Source organism: Scyliorhinus canicula, chromosome 2 (genome assembly GCF_902713615.1).
Source record: "Scyliorhinus canicula chromosome 2, sScyCan1.1, whole genome shotgun sequence".
NCBI classification, from domain to species: Eukaryota; Metazoa; Chordata; class Chondrichthyes; order Carcharhiniformes; family Scyliorhinidae; genus Scyliorhinus; species Scyliorhinus canicula.
Genome location: NC_052147.1, coordinates 138,459,844 through 138,485,101, shown reverse-complemented (window position 1 = coordinate 138,485,101; position 25,258 = coordinate 138,459,844). Strand labels below are relative to the sequence as shown.

The 25,258-nt window shown below is 45.6% G+C and overlaps 1 protein-coding gene and 1 non-coding gene across 2 annotated transcripts in view; both read left to right on the top strand.

Annotated features, from left to right (window-relative positions):
- bard1 (BRCA1 associated RING domain 1) overlaps nt 1-25,258 on the top strand; it is a 296,594-nt gene that overhangs the window by 223,852 nt on the left and 47,484 nt on the right. The window contains exon 9 of the mRNA XM_038787068.1: nt 8,667-8,759. Within this exon, the coding sequence (XP_038642996.1) occupies nt 8,667-8,759 (93 nt within the window). The remainder of the gene's footprint in view (nt 1-8,666; nt 8,760-25,258) is intronic.
- LOC119962543 lies at nt 23,780-23,974 on the top strand. The gene has a single exon (XR_005459906.1). It is a non-coding gene; the product is annotated as a U2 spliceosomal RNA (small nuclear RNA).

The following is a 25,258-nucleotide window of genomic DNA, read 5'->3' as shown; positions in this document are numbered from 1 at the left end:
CAGGGTGAACCTTCCAGTGTCCTTAAATCTCCATCTTTCCCTAGCTCTTCAACTAGAGCTGTACCCGAGCGAACTCTGGGTCACATTCCAGGGAAGGGAGCAATACTTCATGGCCCCTGCGGACACGGACAGATTTGCTCAGGAAAACGGGCTGGGAAAGAAACGGCAAAGACAGCGATGAAAATATCACCCGAAGGGACTGAACTGACCTGAGAACCACTTTGCGTGGGAATGCACTGCCCTCGCTCTGAATACTGGAGCCAAAATGTAGTAAGGAAGGGATGAGGGCAGCAGAGCACATGAGAGGGTGAGGAGAATAGCAGGAGGGGAAACTATATAGCTGGTATGGGGTAGGTGCATAACCGACCCCAGAGAGGGGCCACCACACCAGCGGGAAAGCTACCGGTCGGATGTATGAGTGAAGGGGGGCCGCAGTGTATCTCCCATAGAGAAGTGAGCTCCTAACAACGGAAGGGGAGGAGTGCGATGTACACAATACCAATAGGGGAACAGCTAACGGGTAAATAGGGGAAAGGTGGTGGTGGAGGACAATAATAGGAGAAGGGTGGTGAAGACAAGGGGGGCAGAATCATAGAGGAAACACAGGGACAATGATGGTAAGGACTCTAGGTTAGCTACAACAGGCCACACATGGCAACATGGAACAAAAAGGCACCACAAGGAGTCACTTTGGAGGGTCCCCAAACAAAGGGAAACCCCAGAGTGCAGGGGGCCACCCACGTGGCGTTCACACAGTTGGTGACTATGTTGGGTAGCCCCTGGACAAAGGGAAACCACGGAGCTCAGGGGCTTGGCTTCCTGGTGAGAAAGGTGACCCCGGCCATTATGGATGGCCCCCTAACAAAGGGAAACCCCGGAGTGTAGGGGTGCATTCACAAGGCAAGTATGGTTGATCCCACAGGAGTGGGAGGGGGGAACCAAAACCCACCATCAGAATAGTCACCTGGAACATCAGGGGATTCAACGGCCCATGAAAAGATCCAGCATTTCGCAGACCTGAAAGTATGAAAGCCTACATAGTCTTCCTCCAAAAGATGCGCCTGAGGGAGAAGAACCGACTGCGGGTAAGGAAGGGCTGGGACAGACCTACCATACTTGCTACGGGACGGGAACTAAGGGGGTAGTCGTACTGCTAAATAAAAGCGCAATGTCAACTGCGACTAAGATGGTTACGGACCAAGGGAGACGATACATTATGGTCAGTGGTGCCCTGGACGGGAATTTAGAAAGAAGACTATGGCGGAAATCCCCACCATTGACACCGACTTATATGGGGGGGCTTAGTGTGCAGCAGTGTTTTTCAAATTGCGCGTCGTAACCCGCGGGTGGGTCGCAGGTGGGTGTCAGAAGGGTCATGGAGCAATTGGTTGTGACATTCCCGATCGCAGGGGAAGTGCCCAACGGCCACGACCGGCTTTTAAGAATGCCGGCAGGGACTGACTGTTACGTTGAGAATGCCGGCCGCAATCGGCCTTTAATTACAAATGAAGGAGCCTTCCCACCAGATGTGGCAGCAGAGAGCACATCACGCACCCTGTACGTCCGTACTTTGGGTGCAAAATCACGAAGGAGAGATTTCTCCATTTTGTAGCTGCCAGCAAGCAAGCCACAGGACTGTGAAGAACTGAAGATGGATCATTTCGTAATAAGAAAGAGAGAGCCAGAGACACAAATAGGCCAGGATCTCTCAACTGAATCTGCTGGTGTGAGCTGCACAGGAGAGTCCACGGCAGAGCAAAGTAATGCTGGTGGTGAACTATATGTAGATCTCCAAAGCCTCTGATGAACAACCCATTTACACGAAACTCAAATCAGGAATAAAGCAGCATCAAAATGATTTCTTGAGGTATGGCTTGCTAATTGTGTCAATGCAGATCAGGATTCAAAGTCCAAGTGTGTTATATGCAGGGAAGTACGGGCAAATGAAAGTTTGAAACCCTCAAAACTACAAATGTATTTGAAGATTGAGCATGGCGAGTTCAAGGACAAACGTCTTGATTTTTTTCAAGGAATACAGCAAGAACTTATATCATCAGCTGAAGTCCTTTGCAAAAATGTAACATTGAATGACAAAGCAAGTGAGATCATGAGGACCAAGCAGGCTCACCTGTCACATTTAAGGTAAGTGAAAATGGTGTGTCGCGAAAGTCGGTCAGTGTGGGTCACAAAGGTTGGCCAGCATGGGTCGCAAAGTTTGGCCGGTTGGTGAAAGTGAGTCCCGGGGGAATAAACCACTGGTATACAGGCCCCACTGACGGACAGGTCAAATCCCAAAACAGGGAAGACCTTGAATATGGCAAAATAACTCAGCACATTCATGGAGCAGATGGGGCAATGTACCCATGGAGGTTCACTCGAAAGGAGTTCTCCTTCTCCCAGGTGCATAATGTATAAACCTGGATTGATTTAATTGGAGTGGGGAAATCGGTGCTTCCAGGGGTAGCAAGAGCGGAATCTCCAACCACTCTCCACATCACATGGATGTGAGATTGGAGGCGGGACATGCCATCACACATCCTGGAGGTTGGACATGGCCCTCCTCGCCTCGGCGAGAAAATATCACAGGCCATGGACGAGTATATTACTGACAACCGGAACGGGGCGATCTCGCCCTCCACGATCTGGGAGGCGCTGAAGACTGTGATCAGCGGTGAAATTATTGCTTACAAAGCACAAAAAGATGGAAGAGAGGGTGGCTCGGCATCAGCTAGTCGACTCCAAAATGGAAGTGGACCGGCAATACTCCACAGCCTTGCTAGAGCTCCTGGCGGAGAGGAGAAAGTTACAAATGGACTTTGACCTGCTTTCCACGAGAAAAGCAGTGCACCAAATCCGCCAGGCACAGGGGACCTTGTACGATCACAGAGACAAAGCCAGCGGCCTGCTGGTTCACTGGCTGAGAAAGCAGGCAGCCACGAGCTAATAGCATAGATTAGAGTCAGCAGGAACAAACTAGTAGTGGAGCCGGAAAAGGTCAAAACGCATTTGAGGCCTTCTACCGGGGACTGAATACCTCCGAGCTCCCTGAAGGAGACTAGGGAATGAAGCAGTTTCTCAATGGACTGGACATGCTAGTTATGGCTGAGGATAGGAAACCATGGGATGGAAGCACCATTAGAACTGGGAGAAGTCATTGAGAACATCAACTCCATGCAGGCGTGGAAGGCGCTGGGACCTGATGAATTCCCGGCGGACTTCTGCAAAACAATGCAACAACACTGGCCCCGCACCTGTGGAAGATGTTCAAGTACCCACTGGCTTGGCGCATCCTATGCCTACGTTAGAACAAGCCACAATTTCACTGATGCCCAAAAAGAACAAAGACCCAACAAAATGTAGGTCCTACAGACCCATTTCGCTACTCAATTTAGACATGACAATACTGGCCAAAATCCTAGCCAGGCAACTGGAGAACTGCGAACCAGAAGTGGTGGCAGAAGTCTAGACGGGCTTTTGTTATGGGTGGACAGCTAATGTCGAACATCAGGTGCCTGCTGAACGTAATAGTGACCCTTTCGAGGGAGAGAACACCTGAGGTGATCATCTCCCTGGGCACAGAAAAGGCCTTTGACAGAATCAAATAGAAGTACCTCATCGAGGTACTGGAGCAGTTTGGACTTAGAACAGGTGAAACTCCTGTACAGCGCTCCCATGGCGAGCATGCGGACTAATACCACCAACTCTAAAGACTTGCAGCTGCACAGAGGAACAAGGCAAGGATGCCCATTGTCCCCGCTGCAGTTTGCTCCAGTGATCAAACCACCAGCGATCGTGCTCAGAGTGGCAAATAACTGGAAGGGATCCAGAGAGGAGACCAAGAGCAGAGTCTCATTCTGTGCAGATGATCTGCTCCTCTGCTTAGCAGACCCACAAAGCAGCATGGAAGGAATCATGGTGCTCTTGAAAGAGTTTGGAGCCTTCTCAGGCTCCAAACTGAACCTGAGCAAAAGTGAAATCTTCCCGGTGAACCAAACCTGCAACATTATCTCTGGGCAGTAACAACGGAAAGAGTAAAGGGATGGATAAAGGAACCAGAAGCCGAATGGGTATGAATAGAGGAGAGTCCCTGCACGGAAAAATCCCTCCGTGCTCTGGCCACGGATGGCTCCCATCACCACCGACTCAGCACTCAATGAGCCCAGTGGTAATAGCCACACTGCGGCCGTGGAACCAGCTATGAATGCACTTTGGTTTAACCAAACTGTCCATCAAGGCTCCCATCTGCAACAAACACATGCTTGCACTAGCCAGAATGGGCGCCACCTTCAAAAGGTGGAGACAAGAGGGGGGGGGAGGGGGAGGGGGGGGGGGCGGAAACTGACAGTTAGGGACTTCTACACAGACAACAGACTGACAATACTTGAGGAACTGACCGAGAAGTTCTAACTGACCGGGGGAAACGAGTTAAAATGCATGCAAATTAAAAGCTTCCTACGTCGAGAAACAAAGACATACCCACGGGCACAGAAACAATCGTTGTTAGAGGACGTACTGGACGTGGACAACTTAGGGAAGGAAACTGCAGAACCTTTATGGGCAACTACTGGGAAAGACATGCTCCCCACTGGATGAGACAAGAGAAAAATAGGAGGAAGAGCTAGGGTTTGAAATAGGTGGGGACTCTGGAGCAAAGCACTGTACAGAGTCAACTCCACCTCTGCTTGCGCAAAGCTAAGCCTAATGCAACAAAATGTGATACACAGAGCACACTTAACCAGAACCCGAATGAATAGGTTCTCCTCGGAGGTGGAGGACAAATGTGAACAGTGCAAGGGAGGCCGAGCCAACCACGCTCAGATGTTCTCGTCATTCTCCAGACTTGTTGGGTTCTGGGCAATTTTCTATGAGGCGATGTCCAAGGTTGTGGGGATGAGGGTGGAGCCATGCCTGAAAATAACAGTCTTCAGGGTATCAGACCAACCAAAACTCTTTATGGGAAGGGGGGCTGACGCCCTAGCCTTTGTCTTCCTAATGGCCTGCCCAATAATCCTGCTCGGCTGGCAATCGGCAGCGCCACCCAAAGCTGTGGACTGCTCTCTGACTTGTTGGAATTTCTCCAAATGGAGAAAATCAAATTAACCACCCGGGGCTCAGATGTGGGCTTCCTAAAGACGTGGAGGCCATTCACCAACCTGTTCCAAGACCTGTTTGTAGCCAATAAGCCAGAGGGAGTGGGGTCCACAGAAGAGCCACAGACACAATTGTAAAGTTGGGGGGGGGGGGAGGAGGGAGAGAGTGAACAAAAAGCACGGAACCCAATCATACCCCACATGGTGGGGTGGGGGGGCACGCACCCCCTCTAGATCAAATATGCTTATGAACAGGAACAACCAAATAAGAGCAACTTAACACGAGGCAACACACGTAGCACTATGCTATCCCGATAAGTTCAGGATTGATGAACAAAAAAATGAAGAAAACACGCCAGATCGCAAGAAGTGGTTGGGAAATAGGGGGAGTTATGGTTAGGAAGCCAAGTCAAAGCTGTGCACTTGTAAAAAATGTGAATTGTAGCTGACGTATATAGTTTCTGTGTATGTTCACTTTCATCTTTGTTTTGTATAAAAAGAAAAACCCTAATAAAAACATTTTCCAAAAAAAAGAACCCAGTTGTCATACCTTATTTCAGCACTGTCTGAGAGCAGCAAACTTGTCCCACATTGGGATTGAACCTGGGACGTTTGGTTTGTGTGGCTCAGCCTTAACCAAACCAAGTTAGTCATCAGAAGATGCGGCTGTAAATATTTAATAATAAATCATTCATTTTTTTCCTGTTCAAGATTGATGTAAATTCGGTCTGATTTATTATCATTATTGCAGTTTATTTTGATTTATTCAATTTTGAATTCACTTATTTTCATTATATAGTGCCTTTAACATAATAAAACAAACTGAGGCACTTTGCAAGAGTCTCATCAGGCAAAATTTGATATTGAGCGATGTAAGGAGGCAATTGGACAGTTGAGTGAAGGTTTGGTCAAAGAGAGGTTTTAATGAGCATCTTGTAAAAAAAGGTAGAGCGGTTTAGAGAGGGGCCGAGGCAGTTAATGGTACAGCTGCCCATTATGAATCAAAGAAAGTTTTAGATGGGCAAGAGTACAATTTTGTACACCCATTGATGGTACAGGGAGAAGGAAAATAATAGATGATATTCTCCCTTCTGGAGCTTTGTGCCATACAAGGCTGCCTTGATTAGATGCTACTCCCCAGTCCATTAGCTCTCATGCTGAGCTGCTACATTTTCTCTTGCTTCCTGAAACAATGCCAATTGTTGTTACGCTCAAAGAAGAATTCCTATTGTCTGTTCAAATGATCTTTGCTTGAATATGTGGGACACAATACAGAGCATGGTATTCTCTGCATGAGCATTGAAGAGATTCTGTTGGCAACAAGAGGACATTGGCACTTTTGTAAGATTGGGCAGAGGAAGTCAGGAGGAATGTACCACAAAGAGAAAAGTAGGTGATACATTGTTGGAGTGAAAATGATGAAGAAATGTACATTAAAAGAAGTAGACACAGTTTAAATTTTAGATGCACAAATCTTTAAAAATGGAAAATAATTTGTCATCAGCTGTTATTGCAATGACATATTTATATCGGCATTTCAGGGCATTTCACAGAGGCGTAATCAAAAAGTAAATTAGCCAAAGAAAAAGGTATTGGAATCCTTGATGATGTAAATAGGGTATGGTGCATAACACAAACGGATGATCCCAAATGTATACAAATCATTGGTTCGGCAACAGTTAGAATATCATGTCCATTTTGTGCAACCTACTTTAGAAAAGATCGTGAGATCATGAAGGAGTAAGGAGAGATTCATGAAGATCAGATATGAGAGAAACTGGACTCTACAATTGAACAGTGAACACTTATGAGGAAATCTGATCAAAATGTTGAAAGAGTATGACGTGCTTTGAGAAGTAAATTGGGTGGTGGGCAAACACATTTTCCACTGTTGGAAGCACACTCCATATGAGTTTTTCAAGGAAAACATAGGTAAGTATTTAAGAAAGAATAAAACGGTATTGGGAATGTGGTGGGAAAATGAATAACTTGATCAGTGAGCCAGCAAAAGTGTGATGGACCAGTTGACCTTCTATGCTGTCGTTATCTATGATGTATTAGTGTTTTATAGTTCATAATGTAGTTATCATGCTAATTAATTTTGCAGCCGCTCGATAAATGGTTTTTCAGACGTTTCAACATAATTGTTGACTCTTTGGACTCGGTGCCTTTGTTTGTGTTTTGGTCAGCTGAGACCCACCCCTTTATCATTCACTCTGGCAGATTTCCATTCAAATCATTTTTGAAACCCTGTTGTATGCAGTTCATGGAATCGTGCCAGTCTCCATTCCCTGAAGTACTTGCATTGTGTACTGATCTTGTATCAGTTCCAAAACTGCACTGTCATCTCAGGAAAGACAAGAGAACTGGAACAGAGGCACTAAAAGGAAGTTACCCTGAGGTTTCCTTCCTGAGTTAGCACAGATCACACACCAAGCTTCTGCAGTAGCATTTCTAGAGAACTGAGATCTGTATAAAACAGCTTGGCTTATGTCATCGCCTCCACAGGCAGCAGCAGCAGCACTGGGGGAGAGCTTGTCACCTTTTGTGGATGGACAACATCAGAACCCCTGCCCCCGACGAGATCTCTTTCTTGAACCTTTGTCAACATTAGGGGATGGTCTGGCACCCAGAAAGTAATTGCTTGCCACAACTTACGTGCAAGTTGTCCACTTGTTTCTACAGCGCTACTGAATCTGTCTGTCTCCATGATGAGAAATCACAAGCAGCTGTGGACTTCAAGTAACCATTGTGTGGAGAAGACTTAGAGAGGAATGGTGGCAGGGAAAAGTTTGTAACTATGGAGTGCACTAATCATTTGTGGTGTGACCATTTCTTTTTTTAAAAATTTTTTTTCTTCTTTTTTTTAAAATTTAGTGTATCCAATAATTTTTTTCCAATTGAGGGGCAATTTAGTGTGGTCAATCTACCTAGCCTGCACATCTTTGGGTTGTGGGGGCGAAACCCACACAAACACAGGGAGAATGTGCAAACTCCACACACAGTGACCCAGAGCCGGGATCGAACCTGGGACCTTGGCGCCGTGAGGCTGCAGGGCTAACCCACTGCACCACCGTGCTGCCCTGTGTGACCATTTCTGATTTGGCTGGTGTGTGCCATGCTACCAGCTGAGTTTGCAAACATTGACCTTGTGGTGTTAAGTTGATGGTATTTTACAATCGAAGTTGCATTGTGTGTATTTTTCAGTTGCATATATTTTGCATTACACTTTTTTAAGGATTCACTGGCAAAAATTGTGATCTCCTGATTTTCAGTTGCTAGTTTTAATATTGGCAGGTGAATGCAGAAAATTCAGTATCATATCACTATTTAATTAGATAATATAATGAAACATGGACAGAGGTTTAAAGGTCTACGTATCTTTCATGTGATCCAGTTTGTAGTCATGGTTGCCTCACTTTATCTTTTATGAATGGACACATCCTATTATCTGAGCTATCAGAGCCTGACCTGCAAACTAAAGTCTATTGGGGAAAAAGGGATAATGATTTATTATGTTCTAGTCTGTTTGAAAGTATTTTTAACCAAGCGTTTTGATTTCCTATTTGCTTTTAGTGACACACATTATTGTTCCCAATGACCGTGCTCTCTCTACCATGAAATGTTTGATGGGGATCATCTCTGGCTGCTGGCTTGTGGATTTTCAATGTAAGTAGACCATGAGATTAAAATAATTGCATTCTAATTCACATCAATGCTGAGATGTTAAATGGAACAGCAAGGCCAGAGATTATACAGGGATACTTGAAAATGTTGATGCTTTGATATTCGATCAAATTTTAACAACACTTGTAGTAAATCACTTGCACTTTAGGAGTTAACTAATCACATGTTTCCTACTTCAGCATCTACCTGCTGCCTGTTACTGTGAAATAACCCAAATTCCTTATACTTATCTGCATGGTTTTGTGATGTAAGTGGCCAGACTCTGATCTGTAGTTGGATGTTACCTGTATCTGCTGTGCTTGAGACACCATCTAACCAGAGCAGAAAAAAAGAGTGACTTTATTAAATTGAACTTGCTGAGCTAGTATCTTATTGAAAGGCCAACTCTTGCTCGTCATTTTCAGTTTTCTCACCTGGCTCCAGGATATGGTTCTATGCCTGCCAGCAGCCCCTCAGTGTCTTGCTCAAGTTGGCTGACCTTCATGTGTAACACAAGGTATGCTATTTGGCCGTGGAAGCCATCATGGCTATAGTCTTCCCATCACCCACAGCAGAAAAGAGACCCTTTCCTAACTCTGTTTTTGGCATGGGTCACTGGTAAGCAATAAACATGGGCTCATCCTGACTGATTTCTTTTTAATCCCTCTGGTGCAGTTGAGGCCAATTGTAATACCCCTAATGAGGCACTTGCTGAAATGTGCTAAGTCAGTACAGATCAGGAATTGAAGCGCTTTTCTGCTCCTTTTGGCCTAAAGATGTACTGACCTCTGTTAAAAGGTCAAGAACTACCACACAAAGTTTGCAACACTTTACATAGTTGGTTTCGATGCACAAAGCACATTCAAGTTGCTTCTTGGAAACCTACACAAAATAAATGATAGAGTTGATGATAGCTTAAGAGGTGGGATCTGCACCTGTTGAACCACTGGGCACAAGCAAACTGAAATTTGGGCAGCAGGTGCCAGCTTGTAGGAAGCAAAATCACACACGAGTTCCCTGCCGAGGATTCAAATTAGGCTTTTGCTCGGGGAGCCAATAGAAGCACCCAGATGGGTATGAAAAGGAAAAGGTTGGTGCATTGGGAGGCCAGCCTGTGGTCAATGTCATGAAAGATGTAGAGGCCCAGCACCAACTTAGTACAGAGCTTTCCATTGACTTTAGTACCCATTCATTCTACTTTAAAGTGATCGCCAACTTTGTTGCACAGTTGTTAACCCAATCATTAGAATCTGTTGGCCAATGTTTCAACTTCTGTTACAGCACAAGCGACAGCAACCCTGGCCGGGATTCTCCCCTACCCGGTGGGGCGGGGGGTCCCGGCGTGTTGGAATGGCGTGAACCACTCCGGCATCGGGCCGCACCTTTAGGGGCCAAGCCCTCACATTGAGGGCTAGGCCCGCACCGGAGTGGTTCCTGCTCCGCAGGCTGGCGTGAACGGCCTTTGGCGCCACGCCAGCCGAGGCCGAAAGAACTTCGCCGGCTGGCGTAAGTCCGCGCATGCGCCGGAGCGTCAGCGGCTGCTTCACCATGGCGAAGGCGGAAGAAAAAGAGTGCCCCCACGGCACAGGCCCTCCCGCCAATCGGTGGGCCCCGATCGCGGCCCAGGCCAACGTGGGGGCAGCGGGGTCAGATCACCCCGCGGGGGCCCCCCAGGCGCCCGCCCGCGCCGCCAATCCCGCCGGTACGGCAGGTGGTTTAATCCACGCCAGCGGGAGAGGCTTGTCAGCTGAGCTACTCAAAATTGTCCTCCAAGGCCATCTGCAGTCTCCTACAGTGAAATTCAGCAAACCTCTACCAGCCACGCTGTAGCATTGAGGGTAGCACTGCATATGAGCACTAGGAGGGGATAGGCCCCCAGAAGACAGGCACATTGGGGTCCACAAGAGTGATCAGTCGACCTTTGTATGCCAAATAGCATAATTGTATTGTTAAGTTTAGTTTGGAATGTTTAATTTGAAGTGGCTTTTACATTGTGGCCAGCTGGGCACTGCTGCAATGGTCAATGATAGAGGAAAGGAATGGAATGAAACTTTGTTAATGATGATTTGAGATTATGGTTATTGGTATCACTGCACCTTATTGACAACCCAGCATAAAAGAGTTGTCTAGATTTTGTCCTCTTCCTCCTCAGCTGCTCACCATATAACTGGTGGCTAAGTTTGTTTCCTGATGATGGTGAGGTTGTGCAGCATGCAGCAGACCATGACGAATCTTGACACCTGTGATGAATGTAAAAATTGTTATATATTATATTTTATATTTATGACAGTAATGTTGTTAAAAGCCTGGGATGAGGTATACACTCGTTGCAGTAATATTAATAAACAACCTAGGTATCCAGACTGTGTCAGCTAAAACCGTAACTAAGAAGTCGCAAAAGTTGAAGTCATGATTGATTCTAACCCTTTCCTTGTTTACACATGGTGGGCTAATAGAACATTATGATTGCTGGAGATTCCCTGGTGAGTAGATTATTTATGAGGGGTTGTATTTAGTCCTAGCTAAGCAGGCCATGTGACATCTTAGTGGAATATAGATGATGCAATTAATGGGAGGAGCCAGGCCTGATTGATTTTGCCACAGGATTTGTGTCTGACAAGACAGAATGATTTTAAGTTGATCAGTTTTGCCAAATGTTGCTGGGTTGGGCAGAAGTGCACTGGTTCTGCTCATGAAAGGGTCTCTCTCTTTCCGTAAAAGTCATGTCACAACTCGACAAGTAATCTATTAACTTTATAAGTGTCATTTGAACGGAATTGGGTTCCTTGATTGGAGTTAGTAGCAGGTATAGATAGTAAGTTTTTCCTTGTATTTAAGAACTGATCATTGTAACACTATTTTCTTTGATGTTAATGTGGTTAATTCTATGATTAAATTAAAGTTTTTATTCATGTTAAAGATGCCTATTGGTCAGAGTCATCACTCCTGGGATCCAGAATCCTTTCCTCACAGTTTACAAACTTAAAAAAATTGTTTGGGTATTATAACAAATGTTGGGATCTGGTCTAGTATCCTAACACACCTGCTCTACTGAGTACAGCACGGCTGCCCAGGCAGAAGATGCATTGTTTCAGTAAGTCAGTGGTTTGCGTTTCATATGGCGTCATAGCTTTCATTCTCTACATGCTGCACAGCAGAGACCTCAGCCATGTTATCAGCGGTATAGCCCTTGTTGTCCAGTAACCATCCTTTGGCATCATAACGCTGTGCAAAGATCTATGTGATTCACAGATTATGGTCTCGCACCAGCTGTTCGTTCAACAAGTGGGATCCTTTTCAGTCCTAGTATAGGACAGAGTTGACATGCAGCACCTGGAAACTGAGGCAAGTGTAGTCAGTGATACCCTGCCCTGTGGGAAGTTCTGCAATCCTAATGAAGCTATGGGCTTGCTTCACCAGCTTCTCTCTGGCAAGAGGACTGAAATATGTTCAACTCTCATGGAGCAAAGAGTTTCAGTAAGCTCCGTATGTCAAGTTGGCAATGGGCTCACATGGAGATTTGGAAAGTTAGAGAGATAAGACAACAGTGCAAAGTAGCAATATGGGTATTGGTAACCAGATTGTGACAGAAGGGACAGAGTGAACAAACATGAGTGCACCAGAAAATATGGTTGAAGTAGGGAAACATGGCTTTAAGCTGGAAGAGATGGAGGTGGGTGAAGGGAGACTTAGAAATCCAAAGATAATATTTGAAGCAATAGGAAAATATATGGATATGAGGGAAGAAAAGCTGAGTGGGACAGGCAGGGACAGCAAGTTTAACAGTAAGTGGGGCAGCACAGCGGTGCAGTGGTTAGTACTGGGACTATGGCGCTGAGGACCCGGGTTCAAATCCCGGCCCTGGGTCACTGTCTGTGTGGAGTTTGCACATTATCCCCATATCTGCGTGGGTTTCACCCCCAAAAAAATCCAGAAAAAGATGTGCTGGTTTGGTGGATTGGCCATGCTAAATTGCCCCTTAATTGAAAAAAAATAATTGGGTACTCTAAATTTATTTTTAAAAAAAAGAAAAAAGTGGATTAAAGAATAATGAAAAAATAGAATTAAGCTCACTTTATCTGAATGAACGGAACACCTTCAATAAGGTCGTGACATACAGATTGCGTTAATCACCATTACAGTGATATGGTTACAAGGTGATCACAATTGAGAAATAATTATTTCAGGGTACACAACATTTCGAAAAGATATGCATATGAAAAGGAGGAGTAACCCTGATGGCAAAGGGTGGCAGGGCATTTGTGAGAAAGGATCTTAGCTCAGAAAATCAGGAAGCGGCATCAGTATGGATTGAGAGTAGGAATAGCGAGGGTCAGAAAATGCTGGAGGAGGAGTTTTTAGATCCCACAGCAGCAGCTCTACTGTCGTTCAGAACATTAAACAAATTATTAGAGCTTGTAACTAAGGCAATGTAATACAGTATTGTGGCAGACTTCAATCTTTATATAAATTGGGCGACTCAAAGGTTGGCCTACTGTTGTAGGCATGTTCAGATGTGCAAGGTTAAGAGGGGGCTTTGGTTGGAGTGTTGAGAAGAAAGGTGGTCACGAAATCCGTGTTATTGACTTCATAATCTGTGCGCTCTGCATACTTTCAACGGACGTTCACTGCACGCACTGACAGCTACACACTCATGGCATCTACCCCACAAGTGTGCATCCACTTTTCAGGTCCCCAAAAAAAAGTGCGATTGAACCAAATTTCCCAGCCTTTTGTGGAATGATTGCTTCACTGCCAGGCCACGTGATTAAGTATCTGTGTCTGATGTGACTGAGGAAAGCAAAATTATACATTAGAATAATGAATTGTCAGGTTGAATTAAGTATTTGATGTTCAGTCATCCAGGCTGCTGTGTATGCACATGCAACAAACCCGAAAAGTGACTCTGTTGCTTTTATACTTGGAACTGCTCTGTCTAATATTTTTTTTAAAATTTAGAGTACCCAATTAATTTGCTCCAATTAAGGGGCAATTTAGCGTGGCCAAACCACCTACCGTGCACATATTTGGGTAGTGAGAGTGAAACCCACGCAAACACAGGGAGAATGTGCAAACTCCACACAGACAGTGACCCAGAGCTGGGATCAAACCTGGGACCTCGGCGCCGTGAGGCAGCAGCGATATCCACTGCGCCACCATGCTGGCCTTGTCTATTATTTCTTATTGTTCTTCCCTTAGATTTCTTTCTCTGCACAATTGTAGCACTGGCTTTTTATTTTAAATGCACGCATAGCAGAAGAGAAAACATGGCATTGAATTTTGCAGAAGCTGTTTTTTGTCATTGGGAACTGATTATATTTTATGTGGTCTGAATTCAAAGTTCTTGAATGTTGAAAATAGTTACATAATGTCGCTGGGTTGAGGTAGATCACATGGGCAAATGGAGACTGCAACAGTGACCATCAGTGACTACTGTCCACGTGGGGAAAGGGGTAATGTTAATATGAATTATTTTGTTCCTTGACTTCTGCTGCCTCACCGGTAAAAATTGTGAGCTTTTTTAAATGAGATTGCTTGATCTTTGAATCATTCTAGTTTAATATGTCATTATGGTTTGTTCTCCGCTGAACATTTCCTGTTTTCCCTCTGCAATAGAGTTTAATCAATTCCAGACTTAATTAGTCAGTTCCTTACTTAATCCTTCAGACTGCTGTCAGAATTGCTGTCGTCCCTTTTCCTTGTGTCAGCCGTGGCACAGTGCTGGCATTCTCGCCTCTTTAAATCAGAAAAGAGTGAGTTCAGGTACCTCCAGTGGACATACAATCTAGGCTGATAGTCCAGCTGCAGTACTGCATTGTCTCTCACGTGACTGAGGCCCTCTAAGATGGGCACAAAAAATCCTATGGAACTATTTGAAGACAAACATGAATGTTCAACGCAATATCTTTATCCTTCAACGAAAGCCATCGACACAAATTATGTGGCCATTATCTCATTACTGTTACAGTCATGTGCAGATTAACGGCCGTATTCTTTACACTATTACACTTGTGTGATTACACTTCAAAAAGTACTTATATGAAAGCAAAATGCAGCGGATGCTAGGAATCTGAGGTAAAAATTAAGAATACTGAAAATTTGAGGGTTAGATCAGATCAGTCATGATCTCATTAACTGGCGGCATATACTTGGGTCAAATGGCCGACACCTGCACCAACGTCTTATGGTCTTAAATATTCAACAGGACGGGCTAAATCTGGCGAGAAAGAGTTAAAGTTACAGGTCGAGATTATCTTTAGGTTCTGATGAAAGGTAGAAATGTATAGCTTTCAAGTCAATGGAAGAGGGGGAGGGGAAGGAAGCACAGAAGGATAGGGTGGAAAGCAGGAGAGATTATAAATAATTAAAGATTTAATGGTACTATATTCCTGACTCCCTTCAGTTCATTTTTTTAAATAAATTTAGAGTATCCAATTATTTTTTCCCATTTAAGGGGCAATTTAGTGTATCCAATCCACCTAGCCTGCACATCTTTGGGTTGTGGGGGTGAAACCCACGCAGACACGGAGAGAATGTGCAAACTCCACACTGACAGTGACCCAGAGCTGGGATTCGAACCCGGGTCCTCAGCGCCTTAGGCTGCAGTGCTAACCACTGTGCCACCCGTTCCTTTAGTTCTGATGAAAGGCCATCTCGACCTGAAACATTAACTGTTCCTCTCCACAGATGCTGCATGGCCTGCTGAGTATTTCCAGCATATTTTACCTTTATTTCAGTAAGTACTCAGTTGACTGTAAAGCACTTTGGGTGGGATAGGGATTTGTAAGTCAAGTTTGTTCTTTCTTGTGTGCTTTGGATCCTATCTCGGCCATGATGCTGACATATTAGAATTTCACTGATTAAACCTACTGATGGTTGAGAAATTGTTGTGATGAATTAAAGCTCTCATTTTATTGTTAGTCATTGACCTTCTCCCATATATCTGAGAGCATTTCCATTATGCTGTTCCCTGCAGTGCCTTGAAAAGAAAAAAATAATGATTATCCATATGTAGTGTTCATGCTATGAAGGTGTCAACTGTGTAATCAGTGCGTGAACATTGAAATGGGGAACCTTAATTAAGACAACTGGAGAGAAAAATTGTGAAGTGCTTCAAATTTTCTCAGATATATTATTCCGATTTATCCAATCAGCTCAAATATACGTGACCTTTAGGCAAGTCTTTATTTCATGATCAAAGAAGTTTCAGTTCTGCGTTTTCAAGCAAAGGATTTATTTTTTTGTAACTTCGGAAGTTATAACTTGCTGTGCTAAGTCCTGCTGATTCAATATGCCACCTGTCGATCTCAATCGTGTCTATGGAATGTAGTTGTCATTTAGATATTCCATTAATTAATGCCTTTATTGTGATGCTACAGCTCTGGGTAACTTCCAGATTTATTTACGGGTGCTTTCTGCAATTGCATGAAGTAGATTCTTCATTTACTTACCCGGGTAAGAAATGGTGGCAAAAGGAAGCAGCTTCTTTCTCTCCCCACTTACACCCAACATTTATTTGCCCCCTCGCTGCCTGAAGGTACTAATTGCTTGTGGAGATGTGACACCACAGTGTCCCATACCTCATCCAAAGAAAGCCGTGTAGAAGCCATTGACAGATTATTGAGTCATTGAGGCCATCACAGCCGAACTCGATCTTGCCCTTATTTGACATCGACATACATGCACTTGCAGGTGACTCCTGATATCTTGACTCCTTTTGACCTTCGTCACCTTTAACCCATGACTGTTGAAATGAAATGTTGCTCTCCTAACACCATCACAACTAAGATTAATTAAGTCAGCATACGCCATGAATCAGACCTAGGAATCCTGCTAGTCATTGATTGAGGAACCATGTTGGTCACCTTTTTCCAACTCCAGGTGTAATGCCCTTCTAAGTTGCAGGCCCTAGTCAGCTGTTCACTTTTTCTTTTATCCCACTTCTTTTTACAGAAGGCTGCCTGATTGAAACCAATTGAGGCTGCCAGAAGAGAGTGAAATTTCTGTGCTGCATGTTCACAATTATTGGAAAATGGATCCATGCTGACCAAATCCTTTTCACTTAAGATGCTTAACAGCTATCAACAATCTTTATCCATTCTATCTTAAGTTGGATTCAAAGCTATATCCCGTAGCTTAAAGTCCAATATTCCAGCTGACAGCACTCTTCAGGGATCTGAATGTTTGCGACTTGACAATCTCGCTATGTTTTTCCTTCCCCATGGAAGTGCATTGCTCAAAAAAAATTAAGGCCTTTTAAACTCAAACAGGTGAAAGCACCTGAAGCTTTTATATTTATACATAGCATATTTTGTGCCTAATTCCAGGAAGCAGTTAAGAATTTTCCAGATTGAGTATGCACATTTTAATTACTTCAGTTTTCTGATTGGATGTGATTTCATCACTATGAAAAAGCATGGTTCAGATGGTAATTTAGAAATGCGTTCATTGTACAGTTACTGCATATTGCTTTCTTGAAACAGGGTTTTAGTGCATACAGATTCATCACAAGGTGCTTAGTTCGGCTTATAGCTGTCTGCTACGGGTAAATTGCATGTCGTTCAAATGGAGCAGTGACAATCTTGAGTTTGATCCAAACAAATTAAAGAAGTGGCGGAGGCCGGGGGAGCGGCCACTGCTTTGTGTGGACTGTATATCATCTGAGGGAAGAACTGTCCTCTTATCATTTGCTTTGTTCAGTCCTCCAAAATTAATAGAAATGCTCTGTTTCAAGCAGCTGATCACGGGAATTTTCACCTTTTGGCTAGAATAAAGCAGTGACGCTTTAAGCATTCCTGTTTTACCTTTATGAGTTTGAAGATTATTAAATCAAACTTGGCCTGCAAGCTACGCCACTCCCCCAGCAATCCCTCCTCCGGGGCCTCCGCGTACCTCCTATCTACACTCAACAGCTCCCCCACCAGTCTCTCCCTCTCCGTCCTCTCCCCCCTCTCCCTATGGGCTCGGATGGAGATCAGCTCCCCCCTAATCACTGCCTTCAGAGCCTCCCACACCATCCCCACCTGGACCTCCCCAGTATCATTGACCTCGAGGTACCTCTCGATACATCCCCAAACCCTCCTACACACCTCATCAGCCAACAACCCCACGTCCAGACGCCAAAGCGGGCGCTGATCCCGCACCTCCCCATCTCCAGATCCACCCAATGCGGAGCATGGTCCGAAATCGCAATAGCCGAATACTCGGCCTCCTCCACCCTCGGGACCAGTCCCCTACTCAGAACAAAGAAATCAATGTGGAAATGCACCCTGTGCACATGGGAGAAAAAAGAGTACTCCCGAGCCCTCGGCCTCCGAACCTCCAGGGATCCACTCCTCCCATCTGGTCCATAAACCCCCTCAACACCTTGGCCGCCGCCGGCCTCCTGCCCGTCCTTGAACTAGAACGATCCAGTAGGGGATCCAGCACCGTATTGAAGTCCCTCCCCCATGATCAAGCCCCCCACCTCCAGGCCAGGAATGCGGCCCAACATATGCCTCATGAAACCAGCATCATCCCAATCTGGGGCGTACACATTTACCAAGACCACCCTCTCCCCCTGCAGCTTACCGCTCACTATCACATACCTGCCGCCACTATCAGCCGCAACCTCATTCGCCTCGAACGCCACCCTCTTCCCCACCAAGGTCGCCACCCCCCGGTTCTTCGAGTCGAGCCTGAATGGAAAACCTGCCCCACCCACCCCTTCCTCAAACGGACCTGGTCCGCCACCTTCAGGTGGTTCTCCTGGAGTATGGCCACGTCCGCCTTCAGCCCCTTCAGATGCAAAAACACCCTGGCCCGCTTAACCGGCCCATTCAACCCCCTCACGTTCCACGTGTTCAGCCGGATCAGGGGGCACCCCGCCCCCGTCGACGAGCCATAGCCCATCGACTGCTCGCCCCTGGCCATCACCCATTCGGCCCGTTTCCCACGGCGATAGAAACCCCCCCTGCCCCCGACCCACACCAACTCCTCCCTGGCCAATCCAGCAGCAACCCGTTATTCCCCCCCACACAGGCTAGGACCCTTCCTAGCCGCGACGCTCCCTCCACAGTACTCCCGTGAGCCAGCTGACTTCTGCTGACCCCGGCAGCTCCCGCCTAACTCCGACCCCTCCCGATATCAGGTCACCCCTGCATCAGCTCCTTGGAACCGCTTCAGCACGGGAAAACGGATCTGATAACCACGCACCTCGCCAACAGCTCCACCCCCCTCGACCCGCAGCGCGGGAAACCAGAGAAAAGCCCGCGCTTTCACACTGTCCCCCCCCCCCCCCCCCCAACACAGCTCCCAAACAGCAGTCCCAACCCATCCACCAACGCCGTACAAACAAAGACACAGATCAACCACAAACCCCAATAGAACATAGAACGATACAGCGCAGTACAGGCCCTTCGGCCCTCAATGTTGCACCGACATGGAAAAAATCTAAAGGCCACCTAACCTACACTATGCCCTTATCATCCATATGCTTATCCAATAAATTTTTAAATGCCCTCAATGTTGGCGTGTTCACTACTGTCGCAGGTAGGGCATTCCACGGCCTCACCACTCTTTGCGTAAAAAACCCACCTCTGACCTCTGTCCTATATCTATTACCCCTCAATTTAAGGCTATGTCCCCTCGTGCTAGCCACCTCCATCCGCGGGAGAAGGCTCTCGCTGTCCACCCTATCTAACCCTCTGATCATTTTGTATGCCTCTATTAAGTCACCTCTTAACCTTCTTCTCTCTAACGAAAACAACCTCAAGTCCATCAGCCTTTCCTCATAAGATTTTCCCTCCATACCAGGCAACATCCTGGTAAATCTCCTCTGCACCCGTTCCAAAGCTTCCACGTCCTTCCTATAATGAGGCGACCAGAACTGTACGCAATACTCCAAATGCGGCCGTACTAGAGTTTTGTACAACTGCAACATGACCTCATGGCTCCGGAACTCAATCCCTCTACCAATAAAGGCCAACACACCATAGGCCTTCTTCACAACCCTATCAACCTGGGTGGCAACTTTCAGGGATCTATATACATGGACACCGAGATCCCTCTGCTCATCCACACTACCAAGAATTTTACCATTAGCCAAACATTCCGCATTTCTGTTATTCTTTCCAAAGTGAATCACCTCACACTTATCCACATTAAACTCCATTTGCCACCTCTCAGCCCAACTCTGCAGCTTATCTATGTCCCTCTGTAACCTGCAACATCCTTCCGCACTGTCTACAACTCCACCGACTTTAGTGTCGTCTGCAAATTTACTCACCCATCCTTCTGCGCCCTCCTCTAGGTCATTTATAAAAATGACAAACAGCAACGGCCCCAGAACAGATCCTTGTGGTACGCCACTCGTAACTGAACTCCATTCTGAACATTTCCCATCAACTACCACTCTCTGTCTTCTTTCAACTAGCCAATTTCTGATCCACATCTCTAAATCACCCTCAATCCCCAGCCTCCGTATTTTCTGCAATAGCCGACCGTGGGGAACCTTATCAAACGCTTTACTGAAATCCATATACACCACATCAACTGCTCTACCCTCATCTACCTGTTCAGTCACCTTCTCAAAGAACTCGATAAGGTTTGTGAGGCATGACCTACCCTTCACAAAACCATGCTGACTGTCCCTAATCATATTATTCCTATCTAGATGATTATAAATCGTATCTTTTATAATCCTCTCCAAGACTTTACCCACCACAGACGTTAGGCTCACCGGCCTATAGTTACCGGGGTTATCTCTACTCCCCTTCTTGAACAAAGGGACCACATTTGCTATCCTCCAGTCCTCTGGCACTATTCCTGTAGCCAATGATGACCTAAAAATCAAAGCCAAAGGCTCAGCAATCTCTTCCCTGGCTTCCCAGAGAATCCTAGGATAAATCCCATCCGGCCCCGGGGACTTATCTATTTTCACCTTGTCCAGAATTGCCAACACTTCTTCCCTACGCACCTCAATGCCATCTATTCTAATAGCCTGGGTCTCAGCATTCTCCTCCACAATATTATCTTTTTCTTGAGTGAATACTGACGAAAAGTATTCATTTAGTATCTCGCTTATCTCCTCAGCCTCCACACACAACTTCCCACCACTGTCCTTGACTGGCCCTCCTCTTACCCTAGTCATTCTTTTATTCCTGACATACCTATAGAAAGCTTTTGGGTTTTCCTTGATCCTATCTGCCAACGACTTCTCATGTCCCCTCCTTGCTCGTCTCAGCTCTCTCTTTAGATCCTTCCTCGCTTCCTTGTAACTATCAAGCGCCCCAACTGAAACTTCATGCCTCATCTTCACATAGGCCTCCTTCTTCCTCTTAACAAGAGATTCCACTTCTTTGGTAAACCACGGTTCCCTCGCTCGACCCCTTCCTCCCTGCCTGACTGGTACGTACTTATCAAGAACATGCAATAGCTGTTCCTTGAACACGCTCCACGTATCCAGTGTGCCCAACCCTTGCAGCCTACTTCTCCAACCAACACATCCTAAGTCATGTCTAATGGCATCATAATTGCCCTTCCCCCAGCTATAACTCTTGCCCTGCGGGGTATACTTATCCCTTTCCATCACTAACGTAAAGGTCACCGAATTGTGGTCACTGTTTCCAAAGTGCTCACCTACCTCCAGATCTAACACCTGGCCTGGTTCATTACCCAAAACCAAATCCAATGTGGCCTCGCCTCTTGTTGGCCTGTCAACATATTGTGTCAGGAAACCCTCCTGCACACATTGTACAAAGAATGACCCATCTAATGTACTCGAACTATATCTTTTCCAGTCAATATTTGGAAAGTTAAAGTCTCCCATAACAACTACCCTGTTAAAACCCCTTAAAACACAAAACCATAACCAACATCATCCGAAAGCGAGAGAAAAAACAGAAACAAACAGAATAACCAGCAACAGCATAAACAGTGAAACAGAAATAGAAAAAACTCCCACAGCCCCCAATCTCTAGTTCAAGTCCAACTTTTCAGCCTGCACAAAGGCCCACGCTTCCTCCGGGGACTCAAAGTAGTAATGCCGGTCCTTGTAGGTGACCCACAGGCACGCAGGCGGCAACATGCCGAACTTCACCTGCTTTCCGTGGAACACCGCCTTCGTCCGGTTAAACCCGGCTCTCCGCTTGGCCACCTCCGCACTCCAGTCCTGGTAGATACACACTACCGAATTCTCCCACTTGCTACTCCTCACCTTCTTGGCCCATCGCAGAACACACTCCCAGTCACTGAACCGATGTAACTGCACCAGCACCACCCGCGGGGGTTCATTCGCCTTACGCCGCCTGGCCAGTACTCCAGCTCCAGGGGCAGATGGAAGGATCCTGCCCCCACCAGCGAGTTCAGCATCACGGCCACATAGGCCGGCAGGTCCGACCCCTCCAGCCCCTCCTCGAGGCCCAGGATCCGCAGGTTCTTCCTCCGTGACCGAAACTCCATCTCCTCGAACTAATCTTGCCACTTTTTATGAAGCGCCTCGTGTATCTCCACCTTCCCCACGAGGGCCAAAACCTCCTCCTCGCGCTCAGAGGCCTGCTGCTGCAACTCCAGTATCGCTGCACCCTGGGTTGTCTGGGTCTCCAGCAGCTTACTTGTTGTCACCTTCAGGGATTCCAACAACACCCCTTTCAACTCCGTAAAATAGCGCAGCAGGGCCGCCTGCTGCTCCTCTGCCCACTGCTTCCACTCCTCAGGGGCTCCACCGGCCGCCATTTTGTCCACCTTCCCCCGCTTTTCCAGGGGAGCTGCTGCCGTTTTTCTCCTCGCCCCACTCCGAGTCCGCACCATAAATCCCGGGGGGTTTTGCTCCAGACCCCTTTATCCACCGGAATCGTCGAATCAGCGCCGTTTGGGGCCCTTAAAAGAGCCCACAAGTCCTATTAAAGCGGGAGCTGCCGAACATGCAGCTTAGCTCCGCATAGCCACAACCGGAAGCGAGTTTGAAGATTATTTAAAGTGTCACGTTTTCCAAAGCACAAAAGATTATCCTTTAACTTCTCTTTACAGGAATGGTATCCCCCATCTCTAATTTTTAGAAAAGCCGTCAACCACATACTAAACAAAAATCGATTGCATCAAAGGACTTCGCCAAAAGGTCACATTTCACATGGACATAGTCAGCACGCTCTGAACCAGCTAAATGGAGAAAGAGCTTAAAGAGGACTGCTTCAGCTAGAAGAGTAGTTCCTGAATTACTGAGACATAAAAAGCATTATGAAACATTCAACTGTGCACCAGGAGGCTACATTCAAATTAGTGGGGAAGAACTTGAGTCAAAATAATGGTGAGGTGAATGGTGCTCGATCTTATTTATGGGTAAGTGGTGCAGCAACTTTAGGTGTTAAGCAGAGGAGTGGTTAAATGTGAAATGTGCTGTTTGAGCAAGCTTTGCGAAAATGACATTCTGCTCTCTAGCTAACACAGGAAAGCATCAGGTGTCATAAAGTGGCTGTATTTTTGTTTCAGATGCAAATTAAACCCATGCAAATGTTTATGGATAGCAATTAGTAGTCAAAGTACCCCTTTCTTTTATAAATTTAGAGCACCCAATTATTTTTTCCAATTAAGGGGCACTTTAGCGTGGCCAATCCGCCTATCCTGCACATCTTTGGGTTGTGGGGGTGAAACCCATGCAGACACGAGAACAATGTGCAAACTCCACACGGGCAGTGACCCAGGGTTGGGATTCGAACCAAGGTCCTCAGCGCCGTGGGCAACAATGCTAACCACTATGCCACTGTGCTGCCCAAAGTACCCTTTTTAACAATGTGAGAAATGTTGCCGCCAATCAATCTATCTTGAACTGAAAATTAACTATGACAGGAGTTTCATTCCTTCAGGGTTTGAATTTTTGGGGAGATACGTTTTTAAACTTCAATTATTTTCCCATCTTTTCCTTTTTGTCCTTTGCTCAATCTATTCTTTCTTACCTTTGTATACCTGACATAACATTCAACTCACCCTCCCTCTGAGTCCCTCCTGTTTATTTCCTAATCATTCAATTAGGTTAAGAAGTTACATTTATCGCTTCTCAGCCTTTTGGCTAAGATCAAGTGTAGTATCTGCTCAGCCTTTTGGTTCATATCTGGTATGTCTCTCTTGTGGGTACCATGAATTGGATTCAATTTGAATTGTTTTTTGGAGCAGGCAAGGTAGCTAGATTAGGGGTTCGCCCCTGTCCACACTCTGAGCTCTGGCTTTGTAACTCTGAAAAAGTAATTTAAAAAAAAAGAAGTTACACTGTTTTGTGTCCTGCTTCCCTCACTGCACTGTTGTCAGCTTGCACTTTCAACAACTTTGTGGGCAAACATTTTCTGAGCAGATGTCATTAGATACCCTGGCACAGCAGCATTCTAGCCCAATGGTCTAAAGAAGATACTTGACGAAATGCCTTTTTTCTTTTTGTTCTCCTGCAGAGAACAGAGAATGGTGGGGTAAGACCATTGGCTACTTCTATGAGCCTGTATAGTGATTGTAAGTGGGTTAGATGGAACTCATCTAACGGAGTTAAATCCTGCCCACATTGTGTGTACTCATGTACTTTCCAGAAATTAACATTGCTTTAAGTTGGCTTTTTCTCCCAAGGCTTCCGTCCTCAAAATCACAAACCAATGCCATTGAGCTATTTTCTGTGTTTGTACAACTAGATGCTGATAACTAATGCAACGTGTAATGTAACCAGCCATGAGGGGAGTCTCAACCTACATGTGTTCGTACTCAAGAACATATCTGTATGAGGGACAAGGTTAGAAATTACCCATTAAAGCTCTGATAGTCTGACTCTCCCTATGTAATGTCTAGCTGTATTTCAGAAATCCTTGGTGTCCTTGTCGTTTACACAACCTGACAAATTATTTCAATACTTATTATCCTTTGAGAAACAAAGTTCTAAATGTCTAATGCTCCTAGAAGCCTTTCAAAAATAGAGTTAATCTATTGGCATACACATAGATTCCTGGCATCTCGGAAGAATGAAGACTGACGCAACATTACTACTGATTAAAGGCTAAATGGCATGGGCAGGTTTGGTTACGGATAAAATGATTAAAACAAAAAGACACACACAATATGAAATAGTGCAGGACTTATTCAAACTTTCAAACATCTATCAACATTTCTTGGAGGACCTGCACTGGTCAGTGTGTAGTCTTTTAGGACAGGCCAGATGCACTTATAATACCAGAGTCATCAATGTTTCCACTGACCCTGAACATCTCTACCAGAACGAACGACTTTGGTGTTATTACCACTTTGATGGAGAAGCTGCTTGTTTTGATCTGGACAAACTAATTGACCAACAACCTGATAACTTGGTACGGTAAAGTGTTTGCACTTGATTTTCCTTGTGTATTTCTCCAAGACTAGGCTTTGTGCCTAATCACAATTAGAAATTGGCCATCAAAAAATCAATTTACCTTTCAGACGAGCAGTTCCAGTCATCGAAACTGGTTCATCTTCACTGATTTCTGAGCACTGCTCCAGTGTCTTCACCCAATGTCTCC